Source organism: Megascapheus bottae, chromosome 3, assembly GCF_031878675.1.
Source record: "Megascapheus bottae isolate mThoBot1 chromosome 3, mThoBot2.hap1, whole genome shotgun sequence".
In the NCBI taxonomy this organism is placed as follows: domain Eukaryota; kingdom Metazoa; phylum Chordata; class Mammalia; order Rodentia; family Geomyidae; genus Megascapheus; species Megascapheus bottae.
The window spans coordinates 32,933,003-32,946,570 of NC_143511.1; the positions used below are offsets into that span (position 1 = coordinate 32,933,003).

Genomic DNA, 13,568 nt, shown 5'->3' on the forward strand with positions numbered 1-13,568 from the left:
CACAAAAAGCCAGAATTACAGCTGTGGCTCAAGTAGAACATGAAAGCTCAGGGACAATGCCCCGGCCCAGAGTTCAAGCTGCAGGGCTGGCAAAAAAAAAAAAAAAAAAAGTCTCACAGACTTTCTTGTTAAGGCTGGTTTTGAAATTTGATCCTCAGATCTCAGCATCCTGAGTAGCAAGTTGAGCCATTCACTGGCACTTGCCTGCTTTTCAGTTCAAGCTGTTCACAGGCCATCTGTGGAGGCCACAAAGCAGTCAGTTTGTGAGGAGATGGCCCGGCACCCTGGCTTTTCTGGTGAGTCATCTCTTCTCGCCCCTCCCCACTTTCTGCCCCCATCCCACGTAGAATAAAATAGTAATTAACACCCGCTCAGCCTGACACCAACTATTTATTTTGTTCTAACTGTGTGCTTTCTGGATTATCACTGCCCACCCTGCCGCTAATGGAAATGTTAATAACCCACACCAGGTTGTTGTGACAGATGCTCAGCCTCATTATCAGAAATTCTTATTTACCGCTCCATTAAACAACAGAATCCCACAAAAAAACAATTCAATCAAAACTAACTGGAAGAATTTTAACAGCCACATTAATAATCTAAAACATAAATAAAGTTAATGTCTTCTGCATGTTTGCCATCGGCAACTCTACTGCCAAATTACTGTTGTACAATTAAAATGTGAAAGGCAGAATTGCGCGTGGCTATTACCCCGGGACTTGGTTAGGGGCTCCCTCAACATCCCCAAGGTTTTTCTTTTCACACAGCCAGGCCCCGGGCCGGGCCATCACAGCCTTGGGCTCCGTCTGTAGGAACTGGTGGCACACAACGAGCTCCAGGCCAGCCCCTGCAATCAAGGCCCACGTGCTCCTTGGCTCAGTGGCCACACATGGGCTGGGCCTGAACGAGGGCCCCTGGTGCTGGCCGGGAAGCAATGCTTCTCCATACCGCCAGCTACACCACGGCACAGAGCTTCCTGTCGTGCAAATGCTGCAGGTAACAAAGGCGCTTTTGTTGATGACACATGCAGAGAAGAGAGAAACAAATACATGTAAACACAGAGCAAAGCTTGTCAGCTCGGAGACTCCCCCGCCCCCATTCCCAACACTTCTGCAAGCTGCTGTGCTGCAGCCTGACAGAGAACCGACTTGCAGGAAGGCCTGGATGGTTCCCAGTCACAGATGCAGCCCTCATCCAAACATAGTACATATGGTGGGACACTGCTAGGCACTCCTGTCTTTATTGTCCTCAGTCCTTATTGAGGCTCACTGTTCTTCACCTAAGCATTGTTGGTGTATGGAGCACATACCAGCTTGTGTGAGTGTGTGTGTTGGTACTAGGGCTTTAACTCAGGAGGGCCTAGGCACTGTCCCTGAGCATTTTTGCTCAAGGCTGGTACTCTACCACTTGATCCACAGCTCCGTATCTGTTTTTGTTTTTGCCAGTCCTGTTTTTTTTTTTTTTCTTTAAGGCTAGAGCTCTACCACTTGAGCCACAGCACCACTTCTGGCTTTTTTCCCCTATGTATGTGATACCAAGGATTAGAACCTGGGTTTTTGTGCATGCTAGGCAAGCACTCTAAGTCAAACTCCCGGCCTCCACACCTGTTTGTTTTGTTTTTGTTTTTTTGGTGGTTAACTAGAGATACCATTAGTCTCATGGACCTTTCTGCCTGGGCTGGCTTCTAGGCTCTTCATGGTGGCTTGACACTATTGGCAGTTTATAGCCTCATTTACCTGGGGGCTGGATGGACCATGGAAGAGGAGGAATGAGAGCTGCATAGGGGTGGGGCAGTGGAGATGGAGCACAAGAGAAACTCAGAGCTGTGGGAATTACATCTACAGTGAGAAGGATGTCTGTTCATTCATTCATTCATTCATTCTCTAGTTCAGAATGCTCACTGGCCTGCAGGGGGAGGGGAGGGCCCACCTTACCCTGTCTTTCCAGTCTGACCTCATCTTGGCCAGTGGTCAGGGGCCACCCTACAGCACAGCCTTCCCATAATTACGAGTGGCCTGACTTCCCCCAGGCTCAGCATTGGCTGACTGGTTCCCCACAGAGCTGCGTGTAGAAGAGACCAGACCTAGGAGCTGAGAGCGGAGATTGCTGGGATTTTCCTAAATGATACCTGGGTCCTGGGCTTAGGGCCAAGAGGCAGATGGTTACAAAGATGTAAAAGACAATGTGGAGTCTACCATTGCTAGGCCATGCCAGGCTTCTGTCCTAGGCTCTGTGGTCCTCCAGATCACCATGCACAGAGTAGCCCCACACTGGGGTGAGCGGGAGTGGGAGGAGGTGTGAAGGAGGGGAGGAAGGGAGTAGGGTGGGGGGAATGTACCACTGACCTGTAATTAGATTGTTTCTACTTTCAGTTTTTGTAGTAGTCTGGCTTACTATTGGTTGAGGATCCCTGTTAATGTCTTATTATAATGAAATAAGTGGTTCTTTAAAAATTATTATTATTGTTATTATTTTTTGTCAATTGTAGGGCTTGAACTCTGGGCCTGGGTGCTGTTCCTGAGCTCTTTAGCTCACCCTACTCCTGGAGCCACAGTGCCACTTCCTGTTTTCTGGAGGTTGATTGGAGATAAGAGTCTCACAACTTCAGTGCCTGGGATGGCTTTGAATCACGATCCTCAGATTTCAGCCTCCTGAGTAGCTAGGATTACAGGTGTGAGACACTGTGCCAGGCAAAAATTATTTTTAATTAAAAAAATTTTAATTTATTTTTTTGTGTTGTTCCTAGGGCTTGAACTCAGGGCCTGTGCATGTCCCTGAGCTTTTTTTGCTCAAAGCTAGAACTGTATCATTTGAGTCATAGCTCCATTTCTGGCTTTTTCTCTTTTTAGTTGGCCATGGGGCTTGAACTCTGGGCTTGGGTGCTGTCCCTGAGCTCTTTAGTCCAAGGCTAGTGCTCTACCCCTTGAGCTACAGTGCCACTTCCAATTTCTGGCTTTTTGGTAGTCTATTGGAAATAAGAATCTCATGAGCTTCCCTGCCTAGGCTGGCTTTGAACTGTGATCCTCAAATCTCAGCCTCCTGAGTAGTTAAGATTACAGTTGTGAGCCACCACCAATGCCCAGCCGTGTGTGTGTGTGTGTGTGTGTGTGTGTGTGTGTGTGTGTGTGTGTGTTCTGGTACTGGGACATGAACTTAGTGTCTCTTAATCTCCTTCAGTTGTTTCACTAGTGCTTTACCACTTGAGCCACACCTCCACTTCTGAGTCTTTGCTGGTTAACTGGAGATAAAAACCTCTTAGATTTGTCTGCCCAAGCTGATTTTGAACAGGGGTCCTCAGATCTCAGCCTCTGAGGTAGTTAGGATTATGGGTGTGAGCCACTGGTGCTTGGCTAAGAAGAGACTATGACTGAAAAAAATTTCTACATTTGTCAATTTATTTTAATTACATCAACATTTTCCTGGTCTAATACTGTGTGACTCCCACTTGAAATACACAGGAAACAGGATGCTCTGATCTAATTGACTTTCTCAGCAAGCTCTGCCAACACATCTGCTCTCCTGAGCAGAGCTGTCTGGGGACAGACTCCAGATCCGGGTAAGAACACAGCCACTGGGGCCTTCTCCAGGCCTAGACAAGGTTCACATGAGATAGACTGCTTCAACTCAGCGGAAGACAAGTCAAAACTGGAGACAGAGAGCGGAGAGTGAAGGCAGGGAAACAGGCAAACAGGAGCAGCTGAGCCATGCATGGGAGAGGCCGCTGGGAAGCCGGCCTCAGTGCCCCGGGCAGGCCAGCTGGCCCCGTTTCCCCCTTCCAGAACCCGCAGGGTGTAAATGGAGCCACCACTGGCACCGGAAAATAATCATTTAAAGCTTACAATGTTCCAAGAACTGTGGACTTTCTAAACCGGTGATGCATACAACAGACATAAGCCCCGCTTCTCCCAACCCAGGGATCCTTGTCTCCAGAATTGTCCAGGACTTTGGAAGGGTGACAGTAGAGGTGATGTCTAGCGTGCTGTTGCTGGAATCATCAGAACCCCTGGAGAGTTGGCATCTGGGCGAGGTGGGGGAGGTTTCCTGCCCCTGAGAAACCCTTTCAGGGCTTTGCCTAACTCTCTCGAGCCTCTTGACCTTGACATTCAGTGCCCCCATTACACAGGTGGAAAAACCAAGGCCAAAAGACATGAGCTTGTGTAGGCAGCAGAGCTGTCCTGGGTGATCACAAAACGCATGGTGCCTCCCAGCCTTCAGACCTGTCCACCTGAGCCATGCTGGACTCTTGGCTTCTATCTCTGAGCTTGGCTCTTCGTGTGTAGAAGAAAACACCAAACTTAAAGCCTTTTTTTTTTTTTTTTTTTAGGTGAAGTGAAAGGAAATGAACTGGATGAGAGTGTAACCTGTTAACCAGGGCTCTCCAGGACCTCTGAGCTTGGATTTCTGTCCCTAAGTGCATCATCCCTGAAGAAGGAGGCCATGTATGGTCCCTTATCCTCCGATGAGAGCCAGAGGACTTGCGGTCTCTGTAGCCACTCTTGGAGCCTGCAGGGGATTTATGTTGCAGTAATAAACCTGCTCCTGCCTTGGTCTCCCTCTGGGCCTATCTTCAAATCCTTTCTCTAACAAGATGAAGAGCTTTCTGACTCCTGATTCTGTGATCTAAGCCTGGTTGCACTGCAGGTACTCACTCACATGGGCTGGACGTATGCCATGGGGCTTCATCTTCAAAATTACCAGCAAGAAAGTGGGGCTGGAGCATGACTCAAGTGGTAGAGCACCAGTCAAGCAATTCTGAGGCCCTAGTACTGGCAATCCTTGTCAGGGACTCAGGAAAGCCTCTGGCCAACAGTCAGTCCTAGAAACTGACATGCCCATCCAACAGCCCCAGAGGAATGGAGTCCTACCAGTGGCCACAGGACTGAGTTTGGACATGGCTCCCTCCCTGATTAATCTTTCAAAGACACAGACCTAGCTGGTACTTTGCCACAGTACCCAGCTATTGCATGCCTAGATTCCGGATCTACACAAACCACGAGGCAGAAAATGCATTATTTCCAGTAGACACATGGGGTAATTCATTACTTGGCAAGAGCTGACAGGTACAGTCCCACCTGGAGCACAGCCTGGGTGTACAGGGACTGGCCGGGGTTCATCTGGCCCTGTCATAGAGGCTGGATTCATGGTACAGGTGTTTCAGAGTTACTCCCCTGTCAGGGTCAAGATGACTATAGATGACCTGGTGCTGTCAACACCAGAAGAACTCTGACCCAGTGCTTGGCCCGTTTTGGTGGCAGAAGTACTGGAGAGAATGACAGCATGCTGGCATTGGGCTGTGGTTGTTGAGTGGTTTGGCGGTAGGGTGTGGGCCAGGAGGGGCTAACCAGAGCTCTCAACTGTGGTGGCCATGTGTGAGCAGCAGGATCCGCCAGCTGAAGGATTGGGAAACCGAAGAGTCACTGATGTGTTTTCTTATCTTACACATTGCTACCACCAAATACTTGAGGCTGTATCACATTGTAAAACAAAGAGGTTTGTTTAGCTGAATGGGCAGTGGTGAGGGCCTCTCCTTTAGCTGTATCACAAACAATGGTAAGAGCAAATGTGGGAAGGAGCGATCACACGGGCAGAAAGCAGAGGGAATGGGGGAGAGCATACCCTGAGAGCCCTCCAGCCATGTCTCCACACTAAGAAGACCAAGCTCCACGATCTGCAGACAACTGAGGCACACACTCTGTCCCCCGCCCCCCCCCCCCCAGCGCCTGGCAGTGGGCAGGTTCCCACCCAGCCTTGGAGGCCAGAGGTGGCTCCTCTGCCAGGATACAGCAGCTGCTGCTATCCTAAGAAATGAGCATGGGTTGAAAATGGTGTGTATATATATATACACATATATATATATATTTAACAGTTTCTATAACAGAAGAAGGTGGAGGCCATGGAATTTGAGACTCAAAATAACACACAAATATGTTTTTCTTACAGGACTTTTCAACCTTACAGCTTTTTGCTGAACTCTCCCTGGTCAGAACAAGTCCAGCCTTAAGATCTCTTCTGGTAATGACCTTTGTTTTTTCTCTCTCAATGCTGGGAATTCTTAGCTCTGCTATCACCTTTATCACCTGCTGCTAGATTAGCAAAGTTAAAAGCCACTCAAACCAGCTCTGCTGCTTGTAATGGTGTTTTGTGTTTGTTTTTCCTTGCCTGGAGATTGAGTTTCCCATCACAGCAAGACCCCAGGGCCCCAGGCCTTGACAGTCAAAGACTGAGCTGTAACCCAAGGAGCTGCACACGCAACCCACAGTCCCTAATTACACCGCTGAACCCACAGCAGCTGGGCTGGCACAACTCATGCTGTTGTAGAAATCTTTCTTTCTCCTTAGAAAAGTGGGGCTCAGCTGGCATTTGCTCCAGAATGGGGTTAGATCTGAACTTGGATGGCTCTGATCAGAAAGTCCAGGCTGTTCTCAGTTGTTTTCTTTGCCAGTCCTGAGGCTTGAACTTAGGGCCTGGGCACTGTCCCTGAGCTTCTTTTGCTCAAGGCTAGCACTTTACCACTTGAGCCACAGCATCACTTCTAGCTTTTTCTGCTTATGTGGTACTAAGGCTTCATACATGTTAGGTTAAGCCACATTCTAGCCCCTTCAGGCTGCTTCTCTAGGAAGCATTTTCATTGCAGAGTTGATAGGTGTGAGGCCCCTGCCATACCTGCTGTATTCAAGCCTGACCCTATGGAGCCAGTGTAGCTTAGACACTCCCTGCCTACGTCTCTACCCAGAAAGGTATGGCTGGGTTCCAATAAAGTTTTATTTACAAAAACAGGCCAAAGGGCTGGCCTTTGGTCCATGGGCCAAGTCTTGAGATCCTGCTTGAAGGCAACAGGGAAGGCAGGGGGTGGCTGGGATGAGGAGGGGCACTCACTCTGCACAGGGGTGGAGAATCGAGCCAAACACTGGGACTATGGATGCCAACTAATAATGGATTAGACTAAGAAGTGATTACTGCTTTCTCGAGGTGTGCTAAGGTTGGTGCATATTATATGTTAGAGAGTTTTTGTAGGAATACATGCTAAGAGAATTTCTGAATGAAATTTGATGTTTGAAAGAGAGGAGAGGGGAAGACAGAGGAGAGGTGTGGTAGCACCGGATGCAGGGATCCACCATGTCTGCCCTGTCTCGCCTGCTGTGGTTTCCATAAGTGTAAGTTCAACAAAAGCAGAAGAAACCACAGAGGCCACAGTTTGGGGATAAAGGGGGAGGGAGAGGGGCATGGTTGGGGAGAGGCCTGGCCTGGTGTGACCTGGGGCCATGGCGCCATCACACTCACCACACCCACCATTGCTGCTGGCATCAGAACCTGGAGGGGGGACCCCAGTCCCCACATCTCCACAGCAAGCCATGGGGGCCGCCCCATCTGCTGAGTCACACACAGGTGGCCCAAGTTCTCCCAAACCCCCAGCTCTGTGACACACAGTGGGCCCAACTTTTTAGAATTAGGCCTTGGAGAGCCTTGAACCTCCATAATGCCACTGGCCATAACCCCCCTTTACAAACCATGGCCTCAGAATGATCTCTCATGTTCCTGAGCAAGTTGGCCCCGGACAGAGATGGCTCTGTGTCATATTGCATATGACAAAGTGCAGGGTTTATAGAGACTCGCCGGGGCTTCCACTCCAGATCTGTGACCTTTCGGTACTTTTCCAGATAAGCATTAGGCTCTATTAGAATGTTCTCCATAACCTTCCTTCCTTTATGGAGATGTGATGATTAATAACAGTATTTTTGCCATTCCCATTTCCAGAGCGCTGTCTCTGTCAGGAAAGGGAGCAGCTGGGGGAGGGTCGGCATGTGATATGGGGTGTCTGGCTCTGGGGACCCTTGTGTGGATGGAGGAAAGCCAGTGTGGTACTCAAAGGTGCCCTCAGGGAGATTGTGTTTATGCTCTTCACCACTGTGGGGTGGAAGCTGAAGAACAAGGATGAGTCTGGGGTTTAACAAGACGTCCCAAGTGGGGTGGGCGGAGACTGAGAGGGCTCTGTGAGATCTGCCCATTAGGGAGACCCCTGAATGACATCATTCCAAACCCCCAGATGGCCTCACCCTGGCCCTGAGTGTGCAGCCCACACCCCACTGCAAGGTTAACGCAGGATCAAACACAGGGATGTACCTTCCCACACCAGGGCAGCTTCGCCACAGTGCAGTGGCCAAACCACAGGGGAGAGCCCTGATTTCACCCATCCATTAATCCAGCACTGCTCCGGGATGGGCAGGGGCGATGGGCCACTAAGGCAGCAGCAGCTGTGCCAGGGTCCCAGGATGTCATGGGGAATGCTTGGTTCAAAGTCTTCCAAGCATCCACGGAACGCAGCCCTGGAAAGTGGGGACCACCCACATTTGTCACCCGGCAAGCAACTGCCATTCTCTCTTCATTATAAACACATTTTCAAACTAGCACAGCTCTGAATCCTTTTAATTTCCCTTAATGGGCTCTAGGACCTGCTTTATTTGTCACTAGGGGGGGCTAAAACAGCTAGCAGCTTCCTAATCTTCTTTCTTTCCAATCAACGGTGATTAAAACTGGTAGATTTACAGGAAAGGTAAAAACCTACATTCTATAGTAAGACTAATAGATAATGACTGGGGGAGTGGTTCAGGTGGAAGCGCGCTTGCCTAGCTTGTGCAAGGTCTGGAGTTCAACCCCCAGTGCCACAAACAGAATTTTTTTTTTTTGCCAGCCCTGGGGCTTGAACTCAGGGCCTGGGCACTGTCCTTGGACACTTTTTGCTCAAGGCTAGTGCTGTGCCACTTGAGCCACAGCACTACTTCCAGCTTTTTCTGAGTATGTGGTACTAAGGAATCAAACCCAGGGCTTCAGGCATGCTAGGGGCACTCCACCACTTGGCTACACTCCTAGCCCACAAACAGAATTCCTAAAAACAGTTTTTAAGAACCAAAAGTTTCAAAGTATTTGTTTGTGTGTGTGTGTGTGTGTGTGTGTGTGTGTGTGTGTGTGTGTGTAAGTATTGGGACTTGAACTCAGGGCTTGGCACACTTGGCTAGGTTGTTTCTGGTCCTCTACCATTTGAGCCTTTCCTTCAGTCCAGCATTCTGCTAGTTCATGGGAGATGGGAATCTGGTAGACTTTTCTTCCCAATCTGGCTTTGAACTTTGATGCTCAGGTCTCAGCGTCCTGAGCATATGGCTCAAGCTACTTTGCTGTCTTTCAAAACTATGTGTATAACAAAGGCAGCAGGGTCTATTATAGGTCTGTCTCTTCTCTTTCTGGGAAAAGATGGCCAAACATCAAAGTTCGAGATGTTGTTACTGCTGACTGGTGACTGGAAGCCAGCCCCGATTAGGTGTAGGAGCAGGCCAAATGGGGTTTCCTTTTCAGAGAATAAGGTTGGACACAGACACAGATGCACTCGTGTACACACACACACACCCACACACACACACACACACCCCTGTCTCTCTCCTGGTGTTGGGGCTTGTGCATGCCAGGCATACACTACATCACTCAAGTGAGCAACTCAAAGTTGCTCTTTTTGCTGGCCTAATATTTCCCATGTCTCAGGAACTTGGCGAGTAGGCATGCCTTGGCCTCCGGCTATGAGCAGCTGGTGGCCGGGCAGAGAGGGACAAGTCGGTGTGGTACAGGCTCTAGGTTCATGGATACCCCACTGGGAGAAAGCTGCCAGCAACAGGCTCACTAAGCACTGGGCAGCCTGTGCCAAGAACTCCTCCAAACCCACCCGGAGATGCGAAAGGAGAGTCGGGCCAGTTTCTGGGGAGAGAACAGGAATGGAGTAAAGGTGTCAGGATCCCTAAATCAGTTCACAATGGAGTTTCATCCAAATCCCAGAAGGATTGCTTTTTTTAACCACTTGCCAAAACGATTGCAACCTTGTAGTCTGGTGGGAATATCTGGGAAAACGAGAGAGGAGTAAGACAAGCTGTATTGAAGGGAAGCCACCCATAAGGATGTGACAGAGATGCAAGGCATGGTGTGACCAGGGCATGGGAAAAGCCATCTGTGGAACTGAGGAAACCTTTGGACACACTGCATTGTGTGTCACTGGGAGAGATGGGGAAGAATGATCAAGGTCCTGAATGCCGGCACACACGTACACACACACACACACACACACACACACACACACGCACGCGTGCACGCGCACACACATCTGAGATATCACAAAGAAGAAACAATCAATCTGGCTTGTTTGGGAGGAAAGGTCTCTGGGAAAAAAATCAGTTTAGAAGCTCACTTTATACTAGGTGCCAAAGTAAGTTACAGATGGATTAAAGATTTTTGAGACAGTGTCTCACTATGTAGCCTGAATCTTTGATCCTCCTGTCTCTGCCTCCTCAGTATAGAGATGAGAAGACACAAGAATGTAGCCAGGGAGCTATCTGGACTGGGCTGGGTCTTGTAGTCCCAGACAAAAGGCATGATGGGCAGTGAAAGGGGTACCATTGGTCAAGATGCATTATACTTACAAACTGATTTGGGAATACTTAAAACTAACAAACACATAATGAAAAAAAAAGAAAGCAACTTGGACTATTCCTCTATAAATTCCTACATTAAAAAAAAGGGGACCAGCTCATGCCTGTAATCCTAGCTACTAAAGAGTCTGAGATCTGGGTATTGTGGTTCAAAGCCACTCCGGGTAGGAAAATCTGAGAGACTCTTATTTCCAATTAACCACCAGAAAACCAGAAGTGATGATGTGGCTCAAATGGTAGAATGCTAGCCTTGAGCTGAAGAGCTCAGAGACAATGCCCAGGACCAGAGTTCAAGTCCTATGATCGACCAAAAAAAAAAAAAGCCTAACATTCAGCCAATCAGAAGCTACCATCTAACCCAGTTGTTATTCAACTTGGGGCTTTCCTACCGAATACAGTGGCAAATACATTACAGCCAATAAGCCCCTTCCTTGCATTGTTTCCTGCTCTGCCTTTGGTCCACAGAGAGGTGACATCATGCCTGCTCTTGGGAACCTCAGGCCATTGGCTATGGGCCTGCTGCTAAGGGCTCACTGGAAACAGCCACAGCACATAGTGTAGGAGGAAGGATGTGTTCTGCCAGGAGCTATAGGATGCTGGATAAAAGCCCCTACTGAGGGATTGGAGGCATGGCTCAGGGGGTAGAGTGCCAGCCAATGAGTCAATGCATCAGATACCAAGTTTGAGTCCCCATCTTGCACCTAAAAATAAATAAATAACTACAAAAATAAACAAGGGCCTCTACTGAGAGGAAAGTGGAGGCAAGAGGCAGCTTGTTAGGATACTGGATGCAGCCATACCTGAAGCTGTGCCTAGGCTGCTCAACTTTTCTGAACAGGAGTAGTGAGGTTTGGGTACTGTTGAAGTGTGTCCCCACTCCCCTCCCTACCAAAGGCTCATGTATTGGTCTGAGGGGTGGTGATGTGAGGGGGTGGACCTTTAAGAGGGGCCCTTAATGGAGAGTCCTGGAGGCCGTGTGCTTAGATGGGGCTGGTAGTCCTTCTGTAAGATTGGCACTGCTTTCCTGAGATGGAGTCATCATAAAACAGCAGGTCCAGCCCCTCCCCAGCCTCTCTGTCCTCAGTCTGTCCTTGTGACATTATCTCTAAGACAAGGTTGAGCCAATGCAGATCCAGCTTCCTCTCCATGCACAGCCTGATGCAAGTCCTTTGCTGAATGTCATGCAGTGCAAAGAGCCACCACGTGGCTCTCCAGGTGAGGTGTGTGTGTGTGTGTGTGTGTGTGTGTGTGTGTGTGTGTGTGTGTGTGTGTGTGTGTGGCGTCGGTCCTGGGGCTTGAACTCAGAGCCTAGGTGCTGTCCCGTAGCTTTTTTACTCAAGGCTACCTCTCTACTACTTGAGTCACTGTACCACTTCTGGCTTTTTTGGTGGTTCACTGGAAATCCAAGTCTCAAGGACTTTCCTGCCCAGGCTGGCTCTGGACTGAGATCCTCAGATTTCAGCCTTCTTAGTAGTTTTGATTACAGGTGTGGGCCACTGTGCCCAGCCACATTCTTTTTTTAATTTGGGGGCAAAGATCACAACTCCATGCATCTGATCATCTCTAGCTCAATTCCCGGGCCCCATTCCCTCATTCACACACGGATGGGAGCAGGAGCAGGCCCAGGCCTGGCACCTTCCAGAAACTCATCTTGTAGGCAGGACACACACATGAATCATTGGCCCAGCTCGAGTGAGAGCACAGGCTCACAGCTCTCCCCACTACAGCAGCGCACATCGAGGCTGGGGTTCAGAGTGGGTAAGTGATTTGCTCAGGGTCACACAGCCTGTGAAGACAGAGCCAGCCTTCAGACTCACACGTTGACTTACAAAAACCACAGTAAGTTGCTTCCCCCACCACACGAGTTGGAGGGATGCTGGGTGACGGGTGCGGCTGGGATTCCATGTCAGCTCAGCACAGCTGGAAGGCCCAATCCCTGCCCCGGCCCAGGGCAATGGCTTTCAGCAGGACTTTGCATGGAGCTTCCGTTTCCAGGCAGGACACGAGGCTCAGGCATGTGTGTGCCCATCCCCTCCTGCAGGGCCGAGTCCTGCTAGTGCAGTGCTGCCCACCACTGGGCAAAGCCATGGAGCACAAAGGCCAGCAGTAACCGTTCTCCTTAGCCTAGATGCGGATGTGGACGTGGCCACCAACCACAGAGGCTGGGTCAGGGAGGGTGGACACGGCTGTTCATCTGAGGTGCTAGCCACAGAGCTCTGGCGCCCTCCTGGCCCGTGGAATGTCTGTAGAGGGATGCTGGGAACTCACCGGCTTCACCCACAAAGACCTCTACGGGGGCGCTGGCCGGGCTCTCGCCGATAATGTTGTAGGCGGTCAGGATCACCTCGTAGCGGCGGTACTTCTTCAGATCTACAAGGCCAGAGGAGCAGGGGTTGGCATGCAGCATGGCCATCGTCCCGATGTGGGGGAGAAATCACTGGGATGTCCCGGAGGTAAGGGAAGGGTGTGTTGCCAGGCTCTGGGATGGCCTCAGCCTGTCCTGGAAACTACCCACCTCCTGCTGTCAATCAAGCTAGCAGATCCGCCCCCCTGTCCTCAAGTGAAAGCGACACCAGATGTCCTTCTGCCAGGAAGAGTTAGGTTAGACTGCAACCACAGCAGGTCTGCCTTTCTCCTGACAAGTTCCCAGAGATGGAGGAAGAATCTGGCACTCGAAACCCCAAACCCAAAACAGACAAGAGCAAATCCAAGCCCCTCACTTTTCTGACTGTCCATTGATCTCCACCCAGGCAGATGACCAAGTGCGGCTCCATACACCACAGAAAGGCCGTGACAGTGCCTGACCCTCACACAAGACCTTCTAGAACGCTCTCCCATGCTGCTCTGTGGCTTTGCTGAAGGCCTGCTGTGTGTGGTTTGCTCTGCCACAAATCCTCATGTTGGGCCACCCTAATTCACAAGTGTGAAGCCATGGAAGGGGTTTCTGGGACTCCCACCCCCGGCTTGCTCATCTCCACCCTGGGACCCCCATGGCTCCCAAGTCAGGTGGAGCCCGGGACCCAAACAAACCTAGCAGCATCCAGCTGAGGAATTGTGACTACTAGAATCTGGTCTAACTCAGCTTGGTCCCCAGCTGGTGCT

At 50.0% G+C, this 13,568-nt stretch overlaps 1 protein-coding gene across 1 annotated transcript in view; it reads right to left on the bottom strand.

The window, feature by feature from the left end:
• The window catches only part of Sdk1 (sidekick cell adhesion molecule 1), an 803,720-nt gene that overhangs the window by 50,945 nt on the left and 739,207 nt on the right, over positions 1-13,568 (bottom strand). Inside the window, exon 35 of the mRNA XM_090329832.1 lies at positions 12,735-12,836. Within this exon, the coding sequence (XP_090185958.1) occupies positions 12,735-12,836 (102 nt within the window). The remainder of the gene's footprint in view (positions 1-12,734; positions 12,837-13,568) is intronic.